Here is a 27,015-nt window from a genome sequence, read left to right as displayed (position 1 = left end):
CATGGCATGCGACTTTGTACACAAAGTGAGAGTGCAAGTAAGATTGATCTAGTTGGGTGCAGTGGCTCATGACTGTAATCTCAGCACTTCGGGAGGCTGAAGTGAGAGGACCACTTGAGCCCAGGAAGTCAAGACTATAATAAGCCATGATTGCACCACTGCACTCCAGCCTGGATAACAGAGTGAACCACTCTCTCATTAAAGAAAAAAAAAAATAGAAAAGGGAAACAATTGCTCTATAAGATCCCCTGGGTGGTCACTAAGGGAGAAGAGAGAGAATATTTCTTGAAAGTTTACTGTGTCAGAAATAATAGCAACTACTTTCTATATATTATCTTATTTAATCTTTGTATCAGTCTGTTCTCACACTGCTATAAAGAACTGCCTGAGACTGGGTAATTTATAAAGAAAAGAGGTTTAATTGGCTCACAGCTCCACATGGCTAGGGAAGGCCTCAGGAAACTTACAATCATAGTGGAAGGGAAAGCAGGCACGTCTTACGTGGCGGCATGTGAGAGACAGTGTGTGTAGGAGGAACTGTCAAACACTTATAAAACCATCAGATCTCTGAGAACTCACTCACTTTTATGAAAACAGCATGGGGGAAACCATCCCATGATCCAATCACCTCCCACCAGGTCCTTCCCTCGACACTGGGGATTATAGGGATTACATTTCAAGATGAGATTTGGGTGGGGACACAGAGCCAAACCATATCAATCTTCAATCCTAAAAGAACTCAGACCTGTTCAAATTTGCCTAGAGTCACAAGACTAGTTTGAATCAGGCTGTTCTTAACTCCGAGTCCAGCACACTTACAACTCGTTCATAGAAAACACTCAAACTACTCTGTGGTGCTCATTCCCAGATGGGTGCTAAAGAAAGAATTCACTGATGTATGAAACCAAAGAACTTTGTAAGCTTCGCTAACTACAACCCTTTAGAGGAATGCCAAAGTGATGTAAGATGATCCCAGTGTAATATGCCAGGCTCTGTAAAATACCTCAGAAGCTACAAAATGTGTTTGTGAGGATTCTTGGTGGTGTGAGTGTTTGACAAAGTCTGAGATGACTAATCAGGAAACAACTGTTGTAACTGTGTTGGACCTTCTTGTGTGACATTTTATAATAGTAAACTGAGCTTTTCTAGAACAGTTAAAAACCAGTCTAGGATAAAAGGCAGCTGCACATGCCCTATCTTCTGTTCCCAAGCAAGTTCTTCATCCTCTCTGGCTTCTCCTCCAAGAGGTGCTGGCACTGCTGAAAGCCAAAGTTTCCTCACCAAAGCAGCTAGGACAGAGTGTTCCTAGGATGTCTCGTTTTAATCATGCCCTACAGGTGTTTCTTCACTTTCAAAACTGAGCTCTGGAAGATGACTCTAGAATGTCCAAATCCATGCATAATTACAGAGTACTGTCAGTCTTCTCCCCTTGCCTATTCAAAGATGGTTTTCTAAAGCACATGTCTTTCTCCAAAGGTGCAGACCTCCTGAGCTTCTCTGCAAGCAAAACCTACAGTAACTTAGATGCTCTGACCTGGGGGATGAAGAGTTGCCACAGTGAAGAGGATAGTGCAGAAGGTTTTACAATTTTTCTAGAGAACTCAGATCTGTCAAGGCCATGAATTTCAGAGACAGCACACTTTGAACACACCAAATCATTTGCCTAGATTTATGACATTTCACTTTCTCTCAGATGAAATGAAGATGGCTGTTTTTTGAGGCCCTTCTATGAGGACTCAGATCCTTGGGACTTGCCTAAGTAAATACCCAAATACTTCTGGATCTAATGCCCAGATCAAGACATTCCAATAGGAACATCACAAAGTGGTTTGGTCCTTCCCTTAGACATGGGTGATATTACCATGTATTTGACTGAATCCCAAATTTCCCTTTTATGTCTTCTGTACTTGGTGTCTGGTTTAAAATGGAACAGAATACATAAGGCAGGAAGAATACTTAGCTTGTGTAAGCAGATAATGACTACGAGCTGGGGCCTCTGTAATCCCTCTAGATATTGTGGTACAGAGAGGTTCAGAATCTTGACCCACTGCACTTTGGAAGCACTTTTTAGAAAATAAGGGACATTGCTATACTGTTACCACTGCATGGTGGCTGTAGGAATTACATCAGCAGGCTCTGGCTGGAAAACTAGGGGACTGCCAAATGTCATAAATCTTATAAATGTTTTTGAATGACTTTTGGAATTCACTCAAAAAGTAAAAACATTCAGCTATGTAATTAGAACAAAATTATATATACTTCAAAAATAGTAGGAAGTTTCCTTTAGGAATAAATCTCTATAGAACCAGGTTTCCTAGTAGTAAAATATGTAACAGAAATATGTTAGCTTTATCAGAAGAAAGAAAAAAAGAGAAAAAAAGCATGGTATATTCATTGGGAAAATATAGAAATACATAAAATAATGACAAAGAAAATTAAAATCACCCATAATTGTATCGCCCACAGATTACCTTGTTAACATATTGGTGAATACCATTTTAATCAATGAGAATGCACATGGACACAGATTCCACCCCTATAACACTGGAATCACTCACTATAGTATTGTTAGCATTATGCAGTCAACATGTTCAAATAGCTTAAACTTTTATACCTAGTATCACTTGGTGGTCTTCACCAAGTCATAAGACCTCTTCTATGAAATGGATATATGATTTCTTGCCCTGGAAGTCACTTCATCCCCCTTCTAAATTATTAGGTTGTTGTGAATTTATTTTAAAGAGGTGCTGTATATGAAAGAGGTGCCCTACAAAAGTCAGGTGGCAATCTGGGAACTAGAAGACCTAGTTTTGTGTCCTTCGAAAAACATTGTTTATTTGGACCTCAATTTCTCTACCTGTAAATTAAAAATGGTAAGACCTAATGATCCTAATTGTCACTTCCAAGTCAGATAATCTGTGATTTTTACAATCCTATTATTCTTGTTATTGGCATTATTGTGCATCCATATATATATATATATATATATATATATATATATATATATATATATTCTAACATCAATTTGAGCTGCGAGATAAGCTCAGATCTCAGGTAAAGACACAGAACTGATTTGAGTGCTGCTGTCAGGTAGAGACTTTCCACTGCACATTAATGGTAGACCAGCTTGAGGACTAAGCAGCTGAGCAGAGGGTCATGGAATAATAAATGGCAAAGTGCAAAGCCAGAAGCCTGAGGAAGTTACTCACTCAGGCGAGGACTGCTTGGTGTGGTGAAACCCTGATTCAGGGGTGGTGAACACCCATGTGGGTGAAGTGGGACATTAGTATTGTCAGGGCCTCAAGTAGGCAGATTAGGAAACTGAAAATCCAAACTGAAGACTATTTCATGAATCCAGCCTCTGGGATGTTTGCTGAACTGGAACTGTCAGTAATGAGCCAGGTATCTAAGTCAGATTAAAGTTCTTACCAAAGATCTTTTCTTTGAGACCCTAAAGAACAGCAACACTCCAATATATGTGGATTAGTTTTGAGGGGAGAGAGAAGTGGAGCCTTAGAAAGAGTTGCTAACCAATCCAACTTGAACTTCAGACATTAGGCTTCTGGCAAAAGACAACCTATATTGCCTGCCTCATTTCCTTCAACAACAAAAAGCGAGAAGAAATGAAGTGGCTCAATTACCTTGCTAGAGTCAAAGAGAATAATGATGAACGGAGTAAGGAATAACAGGAGAAAGCCTCAAATCTCTAAGGCTCATTGAAATCAGCTTCCACTTCTTTGTATGGAAGGAGAAAACAGTTGAGGCATCTACATCAGAACTAAGCTGGCTTAGAAACTGATACCTGCCTCACGAGGTCAGGATATGGAGACCATCCTGGCCAACATGGTGAAACTCCGTCTCTACTAAAAATACAAAAATTAGCTGGGCATGGTGGCATGTGCCTGTTATCCCAGCTACTCGGGAGGCTGAAGGAGGAGAATCACTTGAACCCAGGAGGTGGAAGTTGCAGTGAGCCAAGATCACGCCAATGCACTCTAGCCTGGCAACAGGGTGTGTCTCAAAAAAAAAAAAAAAAAAAGAAAAGAAAAGAAAGAAACTGATGCCTGCCTCAACTTAACACTGCTTATTAACCCTTTGTGCCACCACTAAAGGCTCCAAATAGCCTTTTCTGCAGATGAAAAAGTAGGTCAAATTCTGTCATGAATTCAGACGAGTGAGTATCTCGCAGAAATTTTTATCAACAGCCATCTTCTCTACCATCTGATGGCTGATAGCATCCTGCAATACTTATGAAGTATTAATACACTGTGGGTACTTTAATGATCCCATAAGTCTTTCAATGTATGTGAAATTACAGATCATTGAAACCTGTCTAATGAGGACACAGTCCTCACGTTTTGGAGTTAAATCTCACAAAAGTGATAATCATGAATTTTCCTTATTAAGTTTCAGTCTTTGTATGTAAATTGAAGTATTACGACAATGAGATACAGATCAGTTTTAATTTTTGTCCCTTGCCTCAGATTTAATTTGAAAGTCTTAAATTATGCAGAGAATTGCATCTCTTTGTTCTTACAGCTGTTTAAAACAGATTTAATTATCTTCCTAAACATGCAGATACTACTTCTGCCTACCAGTTCTCTCAAACTAACACCTCCCAAATCAGTGTTGTTGAGTTCTTCAGACTGATTAGGGCCTTTGCCATCGATCCTGTGCCTTCAGGTTCTTGCATTGGATTTCTCTGGGAAGCTGAGTTATTGTGTTGAAAGTCTATAGGCTCATTAGGTTCTCATTAGTGGTCCAGAGGACATCCATCTTGAGTGAGTCTCCAAGCACAGAGATGCCACCTCTCACAGCATGCTTGGGTCTCAGTGCAAAACACCTTCAATCGGCTTCGTAAAAGTCAGGCATAGTTTGAAAATGTTCGGGATCTTAGACTCAACTTTATGGACTTCTCTACTCTTCTTCCAGTTGGTTCTTGGATTAATTGTTCTTTATTTTTAAGGCAATGATGATGCATAAATGCGTTGCGTGTGCTTGTGTGTGCGCACACGTGTGTTCTTCTTGCATCTGCCACAGTGAGTCTGGGATGGAAGTATGACTGCTCCTTTGCCTTCTGCTGCTAATGAAGGTTCTGTCATGAGAGTACACTTGGAGAGAACCCTAAAAGCAGCAGGAAATGAGGCAGGTGGTATTGATGACATTGGAATTTTTCATCAACCTCAGGATAGCTATGTTGTTCTCTGAGTAACATATCAGGTGAGCCAAGTTGTGGGATTTTGGAGGAATTGTGTTATGGAGGTATTTCTGTCATCTAGGTTTTGAGGGTGACCTCATACGCTATTTGCAGGAAAGAATCCCATTTCTTACACATACTAAATCTGTAATTTTCTGGCTTGAGTCCATACTACTGTATATGAAATTGCAAACTAGTATCAGTGTACCTAGCCTTTATTTTCTGTCAATAAGAAATTCTGCTCTTTGCTCTGGTTTTAGCCATGCTTTCATTGATATTCTTATGCTAGAATTAGGACATGCACTAGGAAAGGATTAAGGAAGAGATTTAGATTTCAGATGAAGACTTTACCATGTTTTGACTGTTTTTCAAATGTTAAGAGTCTTTTCCTTTTAAGTTTCAGTTTTATCTCTATGCTTCTTAGGGAAGCCTATCCAAATCCACATACGTTTATTGAGTTTCTACCAATATGTTAGGCACATTGTACAGAGATGTGGGAATTGCAATCAGGAGTGACACGATTTTTAAAGATATGTATAGTTTACTGGCAGATGCCAAAAATATTATTACAAAATAATGCAATAAATTATTAGCCAAACCAAAACATATATTCCCACAAACTAAAGTCCATTAATGAATGAAAAGTACATGATATAAAATTGGCAGTTGGTAAAATATTTGTCAAAGAACAAATAAATAAATACAAATATCTAACTATTTGCTGAGACAGTTGATTCCTCAGGTCTCTAATGGTTTAGGTGAAATGCAGAGGAGATGGAAATTACATGGAGGGGTTTGTATGCAAGTAACTGGGACAAAGAAAAGAGGCTTAGATCAGTCTGTAACCCAATCTAGCCCCATCAAAGGAAGACAAGACTGTAGGAGAAACTTGAACCATGAGTTAACATGGATAGAGGCACAAGCTGTGGTACTCACGTGAAAAAAAATATTGTAACAACTTGGGGAGGTGAATCTTTGGCCCTCTCTGCATTAATCACACTGTGATGTCATATAAGAACCTAGCAGGGACCTCCAGGTTTCTTTGGTACCTAGAAGACTTGCTTTTTACAGGCATCAGAAGCATGATCTTCTGACTTCAGAAGATCCCTGTATTTATAAAGAATTGGTACCAGAAATGGGGCAAGAGTCAGGCACTATTTTCAAAGTAAATTCAGAAGGATCAAATTCAAATAAGAAATGCACTCATATAGATTTTGAGGAGAATAAAGACACCATGTATTGCTAGTAGGGGCACATGCCAGGGATTTTTTGTTTTTGTTTTGGATTTAATTAAAAAATATTATGGCCTAATTTATACCCAAGCCTCTGAAGAAATACACGTATTGTAAATTCCTCGGGTGTTGCATTCATATCCTACGTTTTTGCAATATTGTTTAGAATAGATAAGCAGTGTCAGGCACACTAGGCATTCAACAAAGGCATCATTTTCCAAAGAGGGGGAACCCAGAGAGGATTTCGCATCTCTCTTTGCTGAAATGTTTTTCCACAAATGGATCCCAAGCCATTAGTATTCTCAGAGAAGCCAGGAGGAAAATTCTGGTAGATTTATCGATTAGTGTCTAAGAATATAAGAGCCACAGGCTAAACTGGCTTGGTCATTGGTGATTTGGCCTTTTCTTTCTACTCCTTGATCTTCGTGACTACTTATAGCCATGGGTTTCTACAGAGGCTTAGGAGCTACACGAAGTTCTTAGAAAACGGTTCCTTCACCATGGAGAAGCAATAGAAAAACAAGATACCACAGATCCCGGATTAGACCCTAGGCTCTAACAGTTAGCAGTTGTGTGATCTCAGGTAAGTTACTTGCCTTTCTGTGCCTCATATAAAATGACACTAAAATGACAATAACACTTAATTTGCACAGAGTTGCTGTTAAGACCTACATGAGATATTTCATGAAAAGCACTCACAAACTGGAACAGTGGTGCTCAATAAATGTTGGAAAATCACATTATTATCATTGTGTCGAGTGTCAATTCTCCCCAGCTTTTCAGAAACACTCTGTGTCTCTTCATTCTGCATTGCTAATCACGTGCACCTCCCGTGCCTACGTATATAATCCAGAGGGTCACAGAGAAATTGAGGGTCTTTTTCTGCAAGGAGGAGTCTGAATCATTAGCACAGCATCTCACAATCACATGTGAGGTCCTCAGGGCCTCCTGATACGAAGAAGGTGCTCTTGGCTTGGTGCTCTGCACCAGGAGAACAGAGCGTCAAGAACCCAGATCTGACAGCTGGAGGCAGCAGATTTCATCCCTGCTGCTGAAGCTTTGCGCGCTCAAGTGGAATGAACTGACTTGTTATCTTTTTTCCTTCTTGTGCCCAGAAGGCATGAATTCACATATCTTTGAACCAGATTCCCCAATCTGTTCCCACATCACTCAACCCAGTGTGAGATGCCTGATGATGATCTTTGTTACATGGAAAGCAGAGCTGAACAGATGAGAACCAGGCCTCTGTCCCTGAAGTGTGTTCTCTATCATTTGCACAAAGGTTGGAGCTAATCAGAAGTTAAAGTTCTTGTTTCAGATATTGCTATATTGTGTTCTTAGAAATGGAAAAACTTTCTGAACTCTGCCATAGTATAAAGATCTGCTGCTTCAAAAGATGACACTTCTCTGGGTATCAGGATCAGGTGCCTCCTGTCTCTGGGAAGACGACCTTCACATTCACCTTGCAGGTAAACACAGGGTGGAAGGTCGGCCCTAAGCGTACCAGAAAGGTTTTTCTTATGTTTCCTTTTTTAGCCCAAAGACCTAAATATAAAGTACTATATTTTATATGGATTTCCAAAATGATTTTTAAGTAAGCTTTTTGTTGAGTAAAATATACATTAAAAACGTACAAATCACTGAATATACAACTTGATTTTTACAAAGTGAATGCATCCATTAACTGCTACCCAGATGAACCAACTGAAAACTGCCAGTACACCCAAAGTTCTCCAATCACTCCACCTCCAAAGTTAACAATTTTCCCTTCTATTACCATGAATTATTATTATTATTATTATTATTATTAAGACGGAGTCTAGCTCTGTCACCCAGGCTGGAGTGCAGTGGTGTGATCTCAGCTCACTGCAACCTCTGCCTCCCAGGTTCAAGCAATTCTCCTGCCTCAGCCTCCCAAGTAGCTGGGATTACAGGTTCCCGCCATCACGCCCGGCTAATTTTTGTATTTTTAGTAGAGACGGGGTTTCACTGTGATGGCTAGGCTGGTCTCGAACTCCTGACCTTGTGATCTGCCCGCCTTGGCCTCCCAAAGTGCTGGGATTACAAGTGTGAGCTACCACGCCTGGCCACCAGGAATTATTAACAGCTTTGACTATTTTTGCATTTTAATTAAATGGAATAATCCAACATATATTCTTTTTAGTCTGACTTCTTTAGCTCAGCAATGGATATGACATTTATCCAAGTTTTTTGCATACAGCTGTAGTTTGTTCTTTTCCATTGCTGTATGACATTCCATTCTGTAAATATACTATAGTTTATGTATTCTACTATTCATGAATGTTTAGATTGTTTCCAGTTAGGGCTCTTATGAATACTTTTGCAATGCATATTATCTTACATACATTCTGGTGCGTATGTGTATGCATTTCTGATGAGTATATACTTCAAAGTGGAAACGCTGGGACATAGGTGGTATACATGTTCAGCTAGAACAGTTAATGTCAAACAAGTCCCAAATGGCAGTCTGTATCTACACTCCAAATAGCATTATATGAGTGACCAGCTGCTCCAGGTTGTCAATAACACCTGGTATTATTAGTCTTTTTTTTTTTTTTTTGAGAGGGAGTCTCACTTTGTCACCCAGGCTGGAGTGTGGTGGTGCAATCTCAGCTCACTGCAACCTTCACCTCCTAGGTTCAGGTGATTCTCCTGCCTCAACTTCCCAAGTAGCTGGGACTACGGGCACGTGCCACCATGCCCAGCTCGTTTTGTTTGTTGTTGTTTTTGTTTATTTGTATTTTTAGTAGAGATGGGGTTTCACCATGTTGACCAGGCTGGTCTTGAACTCCTGACTTCAAGTGATCTGCCCACCTCGGCCTCCCAAAGTGCTGGGATTACAGGTGTAAGCCACCACACCCAGCCTATTATTAGTCTTTTTAAATATAAACCTTCTGATGGTGCACAGTAATATATTATTATAAATTAAGTTGCATTACGTAGGGATGTTCAGAATTTTTTCATATGCTTATTGGCTATTTGGTTACTCTGAGTCATTTGTTCATTTTCTGTTGAGTTACCAGTATTTCCCTTATTAATTTGTAGAATTTATTTATACTCTTCTAATTATGATTCCCTCATTGAAATTATGTTTATTTTGCATAATAAAAAAATAAAAAACATAACAAAATTATTTTATTATTTTATTAATGTAATAATACCTTTTCAATAAGGTATATTATTACAAATACTTTTTTCCCTCTAGGGCTTAATTTAATAATAATAGCTTATTGAAAAGGTATTATTACAGATACCTTTTTCCCCTCTAGGACTTAATTTTTTATTTTCGAAATAATGCCTTAAATAACAGAAATTCTTAATTTTAATGTAGTCATATTTAAAATTAGTATAATTAGGCTGGGCATGGTGGCTCATGCCTGTAAATCCCAGCACTTTGAGAGGCTTAGGTGGGCAGATCACTTGAGGTGAGGAGTTCAAGACCAGCCTGACCAACATGGTGAAACCTTGTCTCTACTAAAAACACAAAAATTAGCTGGGTGTGGTAGCTGGCACCTGTTATCCCAGCTACTCAGGAGGGTGAGGCAGGAGAATCGCTTAAACCCGGGAGGCGGCCAAGATCACGCCACTTGCACTTCAGTCTGGGTGACAAAGGTAGACTCCATCTCAAAAAAATAAAAATAAAATTAGTATAATTATAAAGAAATTTGTTAGTATAATTCCTTTATACTTAATGGGTCTTCTTTGTTGTTTTAAAAAAGTCTTTGCATAACACAAGGTCATGAAGACACTCTTCTGTGCTTTTTTTTAGAAGTGTTATTATTGTTGGGCACGGTGGCTCACGCCTGTAATCCCAGCACTTTCGGAGGCCGAGGTGGGCGGATCACTTGAGTTCAGGAGTTCGAGACGAGCCTCACCAATATGGCGAAACCCCGTCTCTACTAAAAATACAAAAATTAGCTGGGTGAGGTGGCATGCCCCTGTAGTTCCAGCTACTCGGGAGACTGAGGCAAGAGAATCGCTTGAACCCAGGAGGCGGAGGTCGCAGTTGAACCGAGATCTCGCCACTGTACTCCAGCCTGGGCGACAGAGTGAGACTCAAAAAAAATAAATAAATACATAAATGTTAGTATTAGCTTTCTAATTTTGATTGACAATCCAGTTATAATTATGTTTGTATATTATGTGAGATATTCATGTATTCCCGTATGGATATTCAAAATTGTAGCACCCATGTATAGAAAAGATTATAATTTCTCCACTGTACTGCAGTGTCCCATTTGTCATAAAGTGGGTGTGTGTGTGTCTCTCTCTCTATATATATAAAATATATGCATGTATATATGTTTCTTGACTCTCCTTGTTCAGCTTGTGTATGATATACATACATATATATGTGTATATATATATGTGTGTGTGTATATATATATATATGGTAATGTCAGTCATCCAAATTTGTGAGTCACCTTCAAAAGTATCTTTGCTATTCTTCAGGTCTTGACATTTTCTGTAAATTTTATGATCATATTGTCAATTTTAATACACAAAACATGCTGGAGATTTTTATTCAGATTGCTTTTAATTCAGGTCAATATGAAGAAATTGATGTCTTTTTATAATATTGAGTCTTCCAATCCATGATTAGGGTGCATCCCTCCATTCATTTAGGTTTTTTTCAAAATTTATTTCCAAATTTGTGTTGTTTTCTGGGTAGTGCTATTGAAAATAAGTTTTTAGATTTGAATATAAATATTTGTTGTATTTTGATGCTATTATAAACTTTATACACACACAGAATTTTCTACTTGTGTAGAGGGTTTATATGTCCAGGTATCAAGACTCACCCTAACTCTAGTGAAAATATAATGTGTTTGCGATTAGTAATTAACACAGGTTTTAAATTCACACCAAGGGAACAGAATAGAGTGCCTAGAAATGGAACCACAAATAGACAGTCAATTGATTTATGACAAAGGCTCGTAGCAATTCAGTGTGAAATGAAGTCTTTCAATGGTATTGGGACAATTGGATATGCACGTGGATGAAATATAGAAACCTGAAAGAGTTTTATTCAAGATAAATCATACACGTTAATGTGAAACCTAAACAGAAATCTTATGGTATGACTTTACAATGTTGGTTTAGATAAAGCGTTCTTAAGCCTGATGAAAAGCACTGAAGTAACAAAAATCACTAATTTTCAAAATGTAATTATCGATATTTGAGTATATACCTACCATTTTTAAATTTTAATTTTAATATGTTTGAGACAGGGTCTCACTCTGTCAGCCAGGCTGGAGTGCAGTGGCGCAATTATGGTTGACTGTAGCTTTGAATTCCTGTGCTCAAGTGATTCTCTCACCTTAGCCTCCCAAGTAGCTGGGACCACAGACACACGACACCATACCTGGCTATTTTTTAAATTATTTTTATTTTTTTGATAGTTGTCCAAGCTGGTCTCAAACTCCTGGGCTCAAATGATCCTCCCACCTTGGCCTCCCAAAATGTTAGGATCCACCACACCATTCCTATATCTACCATTTTAGTATTTGTTTTCTATTTGTCTCAACATGTTATGTTCTTTTTTTCTCTTTTACTTGCCTTACTTTGAATTAATGAAACCCTTTTAAAGTTACTTTAATTCCCCTGTCAGTAGCTTGATGATAAGATTCTCTTACTACTTCTTCAGTTGTTACTGAATACAGATACTGAAGCACACATTCTGGATATGTTGAAGTCTAATGTAAGTTAGTACTTTTATCTCTTTATAGATGTATCATGAACCTTAAACTACTTTAACTGCATTTAATTTGCTCCACATACTGTGTTATTATTCTAATATATTTTAATTCTACATATATTTTAAATCCCACAGCTTATTATCATTCTTGGTCTGCACAGTTATTATTAATTTCAATTTACCCCCTTTCTTGCTCTTCATTCATTCTATTATTTTGTGTGTGTGTGGTGCCTCTGTCTGGGTCATTTTATTTATATGTGAAGAATTATTTTTAGCATTTCTTTTTATAGACATTGGTTTATATGACAGATATTGCTATGGAAGGAAGTGCTGGGAAGGGAAGGGAATGGCCCCTTTAAATGATAGGGAAGCACGGGGGTGGGGGCGGAAGCGCGTGGTCCCTGGCTAGGGCTCCACCCCTGGGCCTGTTCCCTGGGACCCAGGTGAGGACAGGCCCTCCTGCCTTTGCACCCAAATGTTGTGTTTCCCAAGACCACCCTAGCCTGCCATGCCCCCATCTTGTGCCTATAAAAACCCCCAACACCCTAGCAAGCAGACACACAGGCAGATGGACGTCGAGAGGAATGCACCGACAGGCACCAGCATGCCAGCAGGCCACCGACCAGCAGAACTATACGGAGTTTAGCTGGGGCAGTTGGAGGAGAGCCCGGGCCACTGAGTGGCCCAACTCCATTAGAAAACCTTCCCACTCCATCCCCTTCTGGCTTCCCCCATCTGCTGAGAGCTACCTCCGCTCAATAAAACCTTGCACTCACTCTCCAAGCCCAGGTGTGATCCGATTCTTCCAGTGCACCCGGGATACAGAAAGCCATCTGTCCTTGCGACAAGGTAGAGGTTCTAATTGAGCTGGTTAAGACAAGCTGTCTATAGACCGCAAAACAAAAAGAGCACATGGTAGCAAACGCCTACGGGGGCTTCAGGAGCTGTAAACATTCATCCCTAGACATTGCCGTGGGGTCAGAGCCCCACAGCCTGCCTCCGTTTGCTCCCCTAGAGGTTTGAGCAGTGGGGCACTGAAGAAGCGAGCCACACCCCCATCACACGCCTGCTAGGGGGACAAGGGAACATTTCTTGTTTCAATATCTCTATTAGTGTTTATCTAAAAAACCATTTATGTTTTCTGCAGCTCTTCAAAGGTGTCATTCCATTTTCTTCTGGACTTTTTAAACACCTCTCTTTGATTTTAGATTTCAGCAGTTTGAATGTAATACCTCAGTGATTTTTCTTTGCTCATATTCTTCTTGAGTTTGCTGATTCTTTTAAATCTATAAGTTAATATGTTGATATCTTTCATCAGGCTTGGAAAATTCTCAGCCCTTCCCTTTTCAAAAATGATTCTGGTTCCTTATCTCTCTCCTCTCCTTCTGGGGCTACAATTGCATCTGTGTTAGACCTTTTTATCATTTTCCAGTTGTCTCTTACTGTTTTTTCTCTATATTCTATTTCTTTCTTTTATGCTCTAGATGGTATATTTCCTGCTGTCCTTTCTTCCATTTAACCTCTATTCATATGGGTTCAATTTGCTGTAAACCCAAGTTCTTAATATCAGTTATTATATCTTTATTTTTACAATTTCTATTTGGTATTTCTTACTGATTACCACTCTGAGGTTCAATTTTCCACCTTTTCTCACATTCATGGACATATTAATCATTGTTATTTTACAGGATATCTTAAATAAACACTATATCTCATCCGACTGTTCTTTTCTGTTTTTTCCCCCTCTTGGTCCTGTATCTTGATATACTTGGATTTTTCTAAATGCCCAACATTTTATATGAAAAATATTAGGTAAAGCTCTGGTTTATGTTATTTTCCACTAAAGAAGGTTTACTTTGGTTTCTAACAATCATTTTAGAGTTGAAGAGAATCACTCTAATCGATTCAGAGACTGAAGTGATTTCAGATTGGATTTCTGGGTACAGAGGGCTTGTTCTAATTTGGGTTTGCCTTTACTCCTAGGATAGAGATTTCCAGAAGTTCCAAGAACCAAGTCTTAGATAGTTCACCAGGGTCCTCCTACTTGATAAGTCTTGAATTCAAATTTTTATCTCCCCGAAGGGTAATACTTCTAAAAACTTTAACTTCTCAGCCTCTTATTGACTACTTTCTATGTTTCCTGTGTTACTTAGGTATCACGAAATACCTCAGAGAGGAAAAAGGCCCTGTATGTGTGCTGCTTCCCTGTGCTTTCCTTCTCCCTGGGACATGACCTCATCAGTCTCAGCTTTGGAATATCCTCAAAGTCCAATTTTTATCTTCCAAGCCTTGTGAGTTTTTAACACCTGTTTAGCCAACACTTTCTACTTGGCCTTTTCCTGGAAATCTGAAATCTGAACCTCCTCTATAGTGTGGCATATGAATTGCTAAAGTTCTCAAAAGGAAAATATAGCATAAAATGTTGGACTCACTGCAGTGAATTTCCCATCTCTTAAGAAAGGAATTTTAGCTTCTCAATCCTCTTGACAGTTCTCTCAACTCCTAGTCCTCCTTTTCCTCCTCTTCATTTTTCTTCTTCTTCTCTCTCTCTCTCTGTCCCTCTTGCTCTAAATATATACACATATATTTGGTTTACTGCAGGCCAATCTGTCATAGTCTCAAGCAGAAATCGCCAAAGAGTTTATTTATGTGAAAGATGAGCAACTCCAATTTGCCTAAATTGGCCTGTGTTTTTCTAGTTCCAACTAAAGAATTTTTGGGCACCTTAGTATTTAGAAGATTGGATATAATTGAGAGGCACTCATTAAGGAGATAATCAGGAAAGGAGTATTGGGTTACACAGTCTGTAAATGGCCCTTGGACCAGAGATATGCACATCATTTGAGCTAGAGTTTCAAACTCGTTATTTCACAGTTATTTTTCCTATGAGAATTAAAATACTAAAAATTTTCATCAAACCTGACAAAGCACTCATAATTGCTTCATCTTTCCACCGTCTTATCACACTCCAGAGCCTCCGACTTCTCTATACCCCTAGCCTTGCCATTGTTTTGTTTTTCTTGAAGCACAATGCACAACCTGTGAACTTGTTAGAAATGTATATTCTTGGGCCCTACTCCAACCTACTGAATCAGAATCTTTAAGGATGTGGCCAAGAAAACTGTGTTTCCAAATGCTCCCCAGGTGATTTTCTTATACACGGTAAAAACTGAGGGTCCCTGGACTATCAGCAGAGGAAGCTGGAAGTCAATGTTATATATTTTAATCCTGGATGTCATTGTTAGTCTTTAAAATCCCTTCGTATTTACAGGACTTTACACAATGGTAACCATAATTAGGTACCCAGAAAACGTGACTGAGGATAGGACTGCTTGGTTTAATAATTGAGATGATTTAATGTAAGTACTTATCCTTTAGAGACCATCTTCCTCATTTAAAAGATGACAGAATTCTTGTATATATTCAAAAATATATAAGATAAATTTCATCTTATCCACCACATAAATTCCAGACATTTCAGACAACCATAATCTGGCAAATAATAATGTATGCTTTTAATGAGATCTCTGAGGTGCTACACAATACAAACTCTTAACTGCCAAAGAAATTACACCCAATTATGTTTACATTGGCCTCAGTGCCATATGCATGACCATCGTGTTGCCCTTGGAAAAGAAAACCTGCAGGCTGAGAGGCGATGAAAGTATTAGCATCTCTTAGGTTAGTTTAGTATGTGTACGTATTAAATTATTTCAGGAATATTATTTATGTATTCTGAGAAAATAGATTTTGCTAAAAGCACCAATAAGGCAAGATTAAATCCAACAGATCCTCCAAAAGTAAGAGATTAAGTATGAGTGAAGAACAACTTGCGGTGAAATGTAAGTAATTCAAGAAATAGATCAGGGAAGGTGAAGTGATAACAAAAAAAAAAAAAAAAAAAAAAAAACAAGGAACTAAAAGTAAAATAAAAATTTTTAAATAGCATCTAAAATGGAGAAAGTTGAAATAGATATGGAAACAAAACCATGCTTTATTAAGAAAAGTCACTGGCCCTAGAAGGTAGGGGGGAGATAGGAATCAGTCCTACCTCTTCTAATTGCACCATGAGAGTGACGTTGTGTCCTTGTTCCGCTGTCAGCTTTCCATCAGCCGTGACTATCCGCAGCCCCCGTGGGGCTTTCCCTGGGCACTTCTGTGGTTTGGCAGTGTACTGTTCCCTTACTCCATCAGTGCAATTATTGGAAACCACCTTCCTGTACCTAAATGGAAAAAAGCTCAAGTTGTAAACCAGCTCATTATAATGTGAATCATTCCCACGTTTTTAAATTAGACATAGTGCCTAGCCCTGAAGACCATCAGTAAGCACCTAACCATCCTTCATGCTACTATGAAGAGTAGGGTTAATGCATATAAAGCACCCAACAGAGAGATAATCATGGTCACACGTTGTATCTATTACTAGCATTGTAACTGAGTTTTATTCATCTATTAAGTTAATAAATCACTTCATTTTGGAGTTGTGGGAAATGCACAGAAATAGAAGATACAGCCCCTACTCTCACTAAGTTTATAAGCTAGTTGGAGAGACATAGATGGCTAATCTAGGAGATAATTCAAAGGCTACATAATTAAGGACTAGAATGAGTAATAAATATTGCAAAGGAATTTACAATTCAGAGAAAGAATAGATTATGATAGATATATGACTCAACATTCATAGATCTCATAGAGACTGCTACAGTAATGGTGTAGCACACAAAACCCTGGCTAAATTTGATATTTTTACTCAGTCTTTCATGAGAGGTTATACTGGTTAAATGATCAAACCTCACATTAAAGAGACTTCCGTTTTTGCTGATTGATGCTCTTTTGCTTATTTCTTGTTTTAGCTTTAACAGGAAAAAATAATTCTACAAAATTAACCTATATAATTTATCAGATTCATACAAAATTAAAATTTACAATTTTAGGATGACAAACCTTCAAGATTTTTGAGGTTCAATGTTATCTAGCCATTATCGTTTTATACTGTTGGGTCTGTAGCAACCACTTTATGTATGTATATATTTGATTTCCCAAGTTTACTTGCCTAGAGTTAGTGGTAGAGCCCAAATAAGAGGCAATCAAAGATTAATTTCCACTCTTGTAGACCAGAGGTCAGCAAACTTTTTATATAAAGAGCCAGACAGTGAACGTTTCAGTTTTGCAGGTTATGTAGAATTTGTCACAACTACTTAACTCTGCACTTGCTGTATGAAGGTGAATACAGACAACACATAAAAGAACGTATGCAGCTGGATTCCAGAAAACCTTTATTTACAAAATTGGCATAGTTTTCCAATGCGTTTAAGTCTAGTGAATGCCCTTTCCTCTGCGAGAAAGTCAAAGGAGATACTGTCTGGAAAAGTACTTTGAAGACTATAGATCACTACAATGTCAATTATTAATGCTTAACTCATCTCATACATTAAATATAAGAATTAAATGGGTTAACGTACACAGAGTACTTGAAAGTATCCTAATACTCTTCAAGTGCTCATAAAATATTACCAACTATTTCTATTTAATATTATTACTATTTCTCTTCTCTGTTCAAAACCTTCATGGACTTCATATGACCTTAGGATAAGCTGTAAATTCTGTAATCCTGGGCATGAAGCCCTCCGCTAGCTAATTTAATTCTACTTTCCTGGACTCTTTCTCCCTCATGAGCCTATGTCCATTCTCTTTTTAATCTTCTTGAGAGTACTTCTGTTTCTCCCTCTCTCTTTCTGCTTCAATGTCCTCCTGCATGCCCTAGCAGCTGCCTAAAATTTGCCCACCCTTTAAGGTACAGTTTACTTCTTGTCTTCTCTAAGACAATTTCCCTGAATATAAGAGTAAAATGGCAGGAATTTCATATTTAGAGAGTGCTTACTATGTCCTAGTTATTGTGCTAAGTTCTTTACATAAATTAACTCATTAACTTCAGAAGTATCCGCAATAAGGAAGATGTTGTAATTATTCCCAATAAACAGATGGAAGAATTGAGATTCATAGGTGCCAACTAGTTTTCTCAAGATCAAATAGCCAGGACCTAGACAATTTGTCTCTAGCACACATCCCCTCTTTACTACTGCAATGCTACTTTAAATGGAGTAAGAGTATCCTTCCTCTAAACCCCTAAAAGTATCCTTATGATTTACTTGATAGGAATTCTTTATACCTTGTATGATTTTCTTCCTGGTGTGACTGTGTGAAATTCAAGCTCCTTGAGGGCCTCCTTGTGTTCCAGATATTCAAAGCTGGTAATCAGGAGGTCCATACCAGTAACTGTACCAGTTTAAATGTGGAAATATCTGCATAGTAATTGGTTATCACCACATCCCCAAACCCTTCAAGCATCTCACTCACCAACCCAGCTATGCCGATCCCTGTCCTTAGAGTCCTTGCTTCTCACAATTAGGAAACTTATGGGTTAACACCTAGCCCATGAGGGGGTCACCAAAACTCCGCTCCAGACACGAGATAACTGCCCATGCTGGTTGGTCATTGTTATTCCTAAGCAATTTGAACATCATTCCATCTGATTTTTTTTTTTTGACAGTCTCGCTCTGTTGCCCAGGCTTTACCTGGCTCACTGCAGCTTTATTGTGGCTCACCGCAGCTTCCACCTCCTGGGTTCAAGCGATTCTCTTGCCTCAGCCATCCAAGTAGCTGGGATTACAGGCATGTGCCACCACGAATGGCTAATTTTTGTATTTTTAGTAGAGATGGCGTTTCACCATATTGGCCAGGCTGGTCTCAAACTCCTGGCTTCAAGCGATCTGCCCACCTCAGCCTCCCAAAGTGCTGACTAAAGACATGAGCCACCAAGCCTGGCCTCATCTGATATTTATTTTTTAAAAAATCCTTTGTAGTTGCTTATAAGTATATGTAAAAGAGAAAATAAGGGCAGGTGAGAGAAGGAAATAAAACACAAAATGCAGACACTGGTGTATGATAGCACCCTGGTACCAGCAATAGTAGCAAAAAAAAAATGACCAGCGATGCCACCCAGGTTAATTGTGGCATCTCAGTGAGTTTCACCATGCACCAGAGACTGTCTACAGGTTTCAGAGGCGAGGCACTGTGCAAACTGAAGTCAGGTTATGATTTTTAATCACTCGGCATCCAAGCACACCTGTGATTCTCTCTTGGTGGGCGGCTATAGAAACATGGGTTCACCATCACCACTAGCATCATCAGCTAGAGAATATTCTTTTGTTTGTCACTGTTCTGATCAATCATTACCTTAGGCTTTCCTGAATCCTGCAATAACAGGAGTTCTGCTTAAATCCAAAGCACGAATCCATCCCCCTGGGACTATGCCACAGAAAAGGCTGTTGGTAATTTTTTTAAATGCTCATTAAAAACCATTCTGAAACCATTTTATTTCCTGTATGAAAATGGCATCACATTAGCCCTACCAGACCTGTCCCTGAAATTTAGAAGAAAATTGTGCCGTAATACAGAGTTCATTTACTCAAGTAAGCACACACCTGCTTTTTGCATTACAGAATGGTTCTATTTTCATCCCAGCAGCTGTCCCTGGGTCTGAGTTACATAAATGAATAATGCATTTAATATGTTATTAAATGGGGCTGCTACCTCCGTAATAACAAGGCAACTTATGATTATGTTGGACCTGCGCTCTGAATATTACTGGGATGCATTTAGTTGGTAAAGCATTCTTCAATCTGCCAAGAAGAAAAGTGCTTTGTAATGGCAAGGGAGTCTTTGTACAATTACTGAAAAGGAAACATTCTGCAAATGTGCCTTTGATATTACCGATGGCTCACCAGTAGATAGGATCTTACTACTCCAACAACCCCAATTTCAGCTATTCTCTTCCTCCCTATCTTGATATGCCTCTGTCACGTTTTCCTTTTTGCCCCTACCCTCTTTGACTTTGCTTCTTTGCTACCTGGAAGTCTTAAAAAAGATGAAGGCAATAGGCTGGGCGCAGTGGCTCATGCCTGTAATCCCAGCACTTTGGGAGGCCGAGGCGGGCGGATCACGAGGTCAGGAGATCGAGACCATCCTGGCTAACACAGTGAAACCTTGTCTCTACTAAAAGTACAAAAAAATTAGCTGGGCTTGCTGGTGGGCGCCTGTAGTCCCAGCTACTGGGGAGGCTGAGGTAGGAGAACGGTGTGAACCTGGGAGGTGGAGCTTGCAGTGAGCTGAGATTGCACCACTGCACTCACTCCAGAGCGAGATTCTTTCTCAAAAAAAAGACAAAAGAAAAGAAAAAAGATGAAGGCAATATTTTTCTTTGTGAAAGTAAAACCGGAAGGAAGCATTAAAAGTCTTTGTAATCTGTGACTTTTCTATTTAGTAGGGTTTTTTTTGACATTTTGAGGTGGTGATGGCAAAATACAGATGTTTTTGAGTATTCAGTGTATATTAAGTGACAGTAGCTTAGTAGCTTAGTAGATGTCAACCCCATCTACCCTTTGGAATTAGCTGGGAGTACTTTTAAAATAGATGGATACCCAGGCTCTGCAACCAGAAATGTTGATTTAATTGAGAATTATGGGGATCAGTTTGTTTTTGTTTTTAGGTTCCCCTGGTGATGCTAGTTTGTAGCCAAGGTTAAAGACTACAAATTTAAGAAGTCAAAAACAATCGATGTTGGTGTGGATGTGCTGTAAAGAGAATGCTTATATATGGCTGGTAGGAATGTAAATTAGTACAAATTAGTACTATGTCTATGGAAAGCAGAATGGAGATGTCTTAAATAACTAAAATTAGATCTACCATTCAATCCCACAATCCCACTACTGGGTATCTACCAAAAGGAAAAGAAGTCATTATATCAAAAAGACACCTGTACATGTATGTTTATCACAGCACAATTCACAATTGCAAAGATATGGAACCATCTTAAGTGCCTATCAGCTGATGAGTGGATAAAGGAAATGTGGTGTATATGCACCGTGGAATACTACTCAGTCATTAAAAAAAGAATGAAATCATGTATTTGCAGCAACTTGGATGGAGCTGGAGGCCATTATTCTATATGAAGTAACTCAGGAATGGAAAATCAAATACCACATGTTGTTACCTATAAGTGGGAGCTAAGCTATGGGTACACAAAGGCATAGAGAGTGGTATAATGAACTTTGGAGACTCAGAAAGGGTGAGAGAAGAAGGAGGGTGAGAGAGAAAAAACTACATTTTGGATACAACGTATGCTACTCGGATTACAGATGCACAGACTTCATCACTACACAATATATCCACGTAACCAAAGACCACTTGTACTCCAAAAGGCATTGAATTAGTATATATATAATAAATATATATCTCAAAAATATATAACACTATATATGTGTGTGTGTGTGTGTATGTGTGTGTGTGTATATTTATTTTTTCAAGAAAATAAACACTACTGATCAGAAGGTTAAAACTAGTGTTGTGGAACCAAACTGTCTGAGTTTAAATTCATTCTCTTACTCTATGAATTTGGGCAATTTACCCATCGTCTCTCAAATCTTTGATTCTTTGCCTACAAATTAGGGATAATTATGGAATCTTTTCCTAAAGTTCTTGGGAAGATTAAATGAGACAATGCATTGAAAAGGGCTTAGCATAGATTTTGGCACATTTAGAACTTAATAAATATTAAAATATAAAAAGTTAGAAGAAAGTATTTAAGTATCAAATATTAACTTGCTATGATATTTCAAGTTTCCCCAAAATAAAAGTGACATTCTTATTGCCAAGGTCGTCTTAAGATCAAATCCAATTATGTCAATTCCTTTCTTAAAATCATTCAAAATTCCCCATGGGCTTATTCTAAAGAGTAAAGTTCAGGTTTAAAGTAAAGATCCACGACCTGACCTCAATGCATTTTTCTAGCATCGGCTCATTCCATGGCCTGACATGCGCCCTGAGCCAAGCCATTCTGTATACTAAATGCCTTCTTTTGCCTGGGCTGTTCATTCTGCCCGGGATGCTCTTTCCTACTGGCAAACTTCTACTCATTCTTAAAAAACAAAAAAATCAGCTTCAAAATCATGCTTTTTGTGAAACCTCCTCTTCCCTTTTGTCACGGTAGTTATCACAGGCAACCAAGGTGAAACTGGAACTCTAGGTCTTCTTGTACTCCAGGGGGTGTTATTGTCATTGAGCAACAGTGTTCCTCATTTGCACTCACAATTTAAAAACAGCATAAATAGTCTATTTTCTTGGCTTGTGCTATGTGCATTTGCTTTCAAGGGAAAATACTGCCTTGTTGCAATGACACTAGACTTAATGAAGCAGGAAATGAAGGAAGCCTTGGGGATGGAGAAGGGGGCTAGTCCTGGGTAGAATATATGGCTAAGACTTAAAATCTTCCAAATCCACCACCTTAGTAATGTAGGTGTGCAATGACAAAGCAGCTATATGTGTTATGTTCATGTGTGTAAATTAAAAGAGCTAAGTAACTATAGATCTCTGACATGAAGATACAGGGCTACGATGGCATGGCTTAACAATTAGGGTAGAGAGAGATTCTTCTACCCTGCATCCAGAGAAACTGCTTCTGAAAAAGTAGTAGTGGTGGCAGCCTAGATTTCCTGATCTCCAGTGAAAAGGGATTATACCAGACTTCCAGGCTGACAGACCTCATTGGTGGCTGTATATTAACCATTGTGACTCTTCATCAATAGACACATGCAGCCCCAAAATGGTCATTTATTCTTTAACTGGGATCTCATGTGACAAGGTATGCTCAGGGGTGGCACTGTGTCCACATATCAACAATAATCTTATGTAACAGCCACAGCATCAGCAATCAGGAATAGACTTCCATGGCTGGCTAAGCAGGCTTTCCAAGTTTCTCTCTTCAAGGCAACAGCTCTATGGACTATTCCCCTCAACGGAGTAAACAGACCTAGAAATTAGGGGACAGGCATAAGACAGAAGACGAGGTAAAAAGAAGAAAGCTTCTCTTGCATTAAGCAGGATGGAAGCAGACGTCATTTAATTTGAATAGTAATAGGAATGTGACTTCGTTTTGAACATGAGCTTGATGAAATGGTGAAATGGGACATATGGCCACACACACTTCACTAAATCACTTAATATCAAGAATCATACTGATTGAGAATGCCTCACAGAACCCACTCTCTCAGCCCACCAGTTGTACGACTAAGGTATATGAATTTGTTTTCTATCTTTTGCGCGCCTACAGTCCAAGGAATTCTAATATTGAATCCTTTCAATTGGTCATGGAAATGTTAAAGCTTGAAGGGGTCTCTAAGATCATCCAATACTATCCTTTTGTTTTTCACATAATGAAAAGGAAACACAGTTTAGAGAGTTGCACCTCACACAGGGGACGACTGGCATGTCTGGGACTCTGGACTAAGTTTGGTGTTCTCTTGCCACTGTACCATAGCACCAGGATAAGAATTGTTAATGCCAAGGCCATTGATGTGGGCAACAATCGCCATGTGAGAAAGCAAGTCTCCATGTACAGTTTCCTTCATTTCCCAACCCCAATGTCATGCATGAAAAGACGGAACACCTCATTTAAGAAAGGTTTTCTTAAGAAAGTTGACTCTGTAGCAACCAACAGTTACTGAGTGTGTGCAGTGAGGCTGTATGGTTCTTGGCTAGAAAACAGCTACAGAGGCCCCTGCAGTGATGAGTTTGTAAACAATGCAAGTGATTGCCTTTTCGTGGACTTTAAACACATGCACCATCTTTAGGGCCAATTATTCTCCGTGACGTACACTGAAAAATATCCTTGAGAGGAGATGAGACCAAACATCAAAACCCCCACAAGGCAACCAAAACAGAATCACCTGGAAAAGACCAAAGCCCTCAGAGACACCGGAAATAGCAGATCCAGGAAATGACAGGTTAGCAGAATCTAAGTGTTTTATGGCTTAGGTAGAGAGGAAGTTTTCAAGTTTTTATTTTTAATTGACATATTAATTATACATATTTATAAGGTACAGTGTGATGTTTTGATACATATATATTGTGTAATGATTAAATCCATCATATCCATCACCTCAAACATTTATCCTTTCTTTGTGGTGAGAATATTCAAACTTCTCTCTTCTGGCTATTTTGAAATATACAACATTATATTATTAACTATAGTCACTCTACTGTGAAATAAAACACCAAAAGTTATTTATAAAAAGCATCTTTTAAAACATTCCAAATGTATCTTGATAGTATAAAGATAACTATTTTGCTAGAATTTATGCGTGTATTTTTTCTTGGACCCACTATATATTTGTAAATAGATACTGAACTTAAACTTCTTAAAAATGTCTTTATTGTATAAATATCCCCATTGGAATCTCTTGAATCCGGGAGGCGGAGGTTGCAGTGAGCCGAGATCACGCCGCTGCACTCCAGCCTGGGCAACAGAGTGAGACTCTGTCTCAAAAAAAAAAAAAAAAAAAAAAAAAAAGTCCCCATTGCATATTGAGAAACTAACCCTGGAGAGCAGTAAGAACTGTCTCTGTACCTTGTTCCATGAGGAATTAATGGCCCTTATAAAGAAACTCTACAGATAGAAATTTCTATACATACTTTCTAAAGCACATCTAGAAATATCTCCAACTTAGTAGCAAGAAGAAATCTTTCCCTTGAGAAGATTATCTTGGTTTCTTAGAATAAACCAACCCAATGCCCACTTTATTTTATATTTACAAAATCTTTTACCATTGGCATGAAACAAGCAACATGCTAGTTAATTTAGCAACTTAAATTTTGCAGTATGCTCCCTGGTTCCAAAACAGTATAAACAAGATTTAACCATATATAAGTATCACTAAATGAGCTTGTGCTTGTGGATGTACATACCGAGATATTTATAGATACCGAAAGAGAAACAAAGAGGAATAAACTTGGGGTTATTTCAGCACTAACATGAAATAAAATACAAATGAATACTGCTTTCATTTTATTTGAGCAAAAGGAACTCGCTCAGGAATCAGCTAAACACATTATCTGGCCTGAGTGGCATAAAGGGACAGACGTGCTTTGATGTACAGTGCTTTCATCACTTTCTAATTATGTAACTTTATGAGCCTATGCAGGTTACTATTTTTGTTTTACAAATGAGAAAACAGAGACTTACATTAAATATGTCTCAGATATTATTACTGCAGTGACAATTAAACATCAAATACATGTCTGGACTGTGGATTCATAATAAAAATAAGTTTTTTCCCTTCTTTCTTTACTCTAGAGGAGTCTTCAGACAATAGCTATTGGTGATTGTGCACATTTTATAAGGTGATGACAAGGTGCTAGGCATTGCGCTACATGCTTTACATACAGTGTCACATTTAATCAAATTCTGAAGGCAAATAACAAAATGTTATAGGTTAAGGAACTAAGGTCAAGGAAACAAAGTCACTTACTAAACATAACAGTAAATGGCAGAGGTTAGATTGAACATCCTTAATTGTTTCATTCCAATTACTCCCTTTTTCACCAAACAAAACATCCCCAATTGTATTTCACTCTCAATCCATAACAGGCTGAGGCCCCAGTACCAGCCTTCTTGCTTTCCACCTTCATGTAAAATGACTTGTAGAAGCTGTGAGGGCAGAGGGTGAATAGGGGCAGGGAGCCAATCGTGGAGAACACAGCAGGCTCTACCATTCCACTATGTGGGTGTGAGAAACCCTGATGCCGCTGGGCCAAGGAGCAGGACTGGTGGTTACAGCCACCTGGAGGGACATTCTGTACCGAGTTCACTTTTTATTCCATCCATCCTTTCTAAGTCCTAGCCAGCACCTAAAACAAAAATTGTGCAACTATTCACTTCTACATAGTGAGGATGATAAATATTTTGGCATCTCATCAAAATAGCATTTTATTGGGCACAATAATAACCGATGCCAGGATTTCCCCATCGTGGAGAAGCAAGTAAACCTGAGAACACTGCTATATACACAGGGTAATAAGGTGACAGTGAAAGTAACCACAGACATTTATATAGTGAGGTATTTAAGAACATTTTTTTTTTTTTTAAAAAGGAAAGATTTCCTGCATGCTTCCAAGTAAACTCTCAGAAAGGTGATGCTGGGAGGTTTGGTCGTTCACCCCACTCAATTCATTTTCCCACTGCATGTCTGTACCACGAGCTATGCTGTAAGAAAAGGGTGAGACAAATGAGGTGCCTAGGGAGCAACATTTATGAAGGGGCTCACTCTCTGGCCAGCCCTACACTTGCGATTCCTTTGTGCTTCATCCCAGCCCTGAGGCTAATACAGATTCTGCACTGACTGAGCATGAGGTGACCATGGATGGCTTAAAATGGCACTGGACACAGGGTTCTTGGTGGCTGCTTAACTCTGTAAGCATGCAGGCATTGGCATCTGGGCTTGTCCTTGAGAAAACTACCATTGTGGCCCTTCTCCAGGATCATTTCTTGTTCCTTTTGCATGAAATGACCTTCCTCACCTTATTAATTTGGCTAAATCCTACTTCTCCTTCCCCTCAGCTTTCCTTTACAGAATCCACTGGCATTTGAATTTTAAAGGAGGATGGCACTTAATACAAATGAATCTCTAATTTTTGGGACTCACAGGCAGCCTGTGAGCAGGAAGCTGGTGTTTTAACCCTTATAAGGGAGAGATGTGGCAATGCCTGATACCCAGGTCTGAGACATACCCAGTTGGCTGAGTGGAATTTGCATTATGAGCTAACAGAAACACCTCCAATTGCCAAAAAAGACTTCATTATCTTTGTATTATTTGTATAACAAGTTTTATGGGATGCGAATATTAACCGCAGCATTATTTATAGTGGCAGAATCAACAAAATAACCCAAATGTCCACTAAAGAAGGATGACTGATAATATTATAATACTACTTAATACTATGGAATTAAAGAAATGAGAAAGTACCCTTATATA

At 38.7% G+C, this 27,015-nt stretch overlaps 1 protein-coding gene across 3 annotated transcripts in view; it reads right to left on the bottom strand.

Annotated features, from left to right (window-relative positions):
• The window catches only part of SORCS1 (sortilin related VPS10 domain containing receptor 1), a 602,977-nt gene that overhangs the window by 62,988 nt on the left and 512,974 nt on the right, over positions 1 to 27,015 (bottom strand). For all 3 annotated transcript variants that reach the window (XM_030807336.1, XM_003255446.4, XM_012505615.2), the window contains exon 18: positions 16,200 to 16,371. In XM_030807336.1, coding sequence (XP_030663196.1) covers positions 16,200 to 16,371 — 172 coding nt within the window. The remainder of the gene's footprint in view (positions 1 to 16,199; positions 16,372 to 27,015) is intronic.

This window comes from Nomascus leucogenys, chromosome 3, assembly GCF_006542625.1.
Source record: "Nomascus leucogenys isolate Asia chromosome 3, Asia_NLE_v1, whole genome shotgun sequence".
Lineage (NCBI taxonomy): Eukaryota > Metazoa > Chordata > Mammalia > Primates > Hylobatidae > Nomascus > Nomascus leucogenys.
Note: the sequence above shows the minus strand (reverse complement) of the source record. Positions and strands in the feature narration are given on the sequence as shown.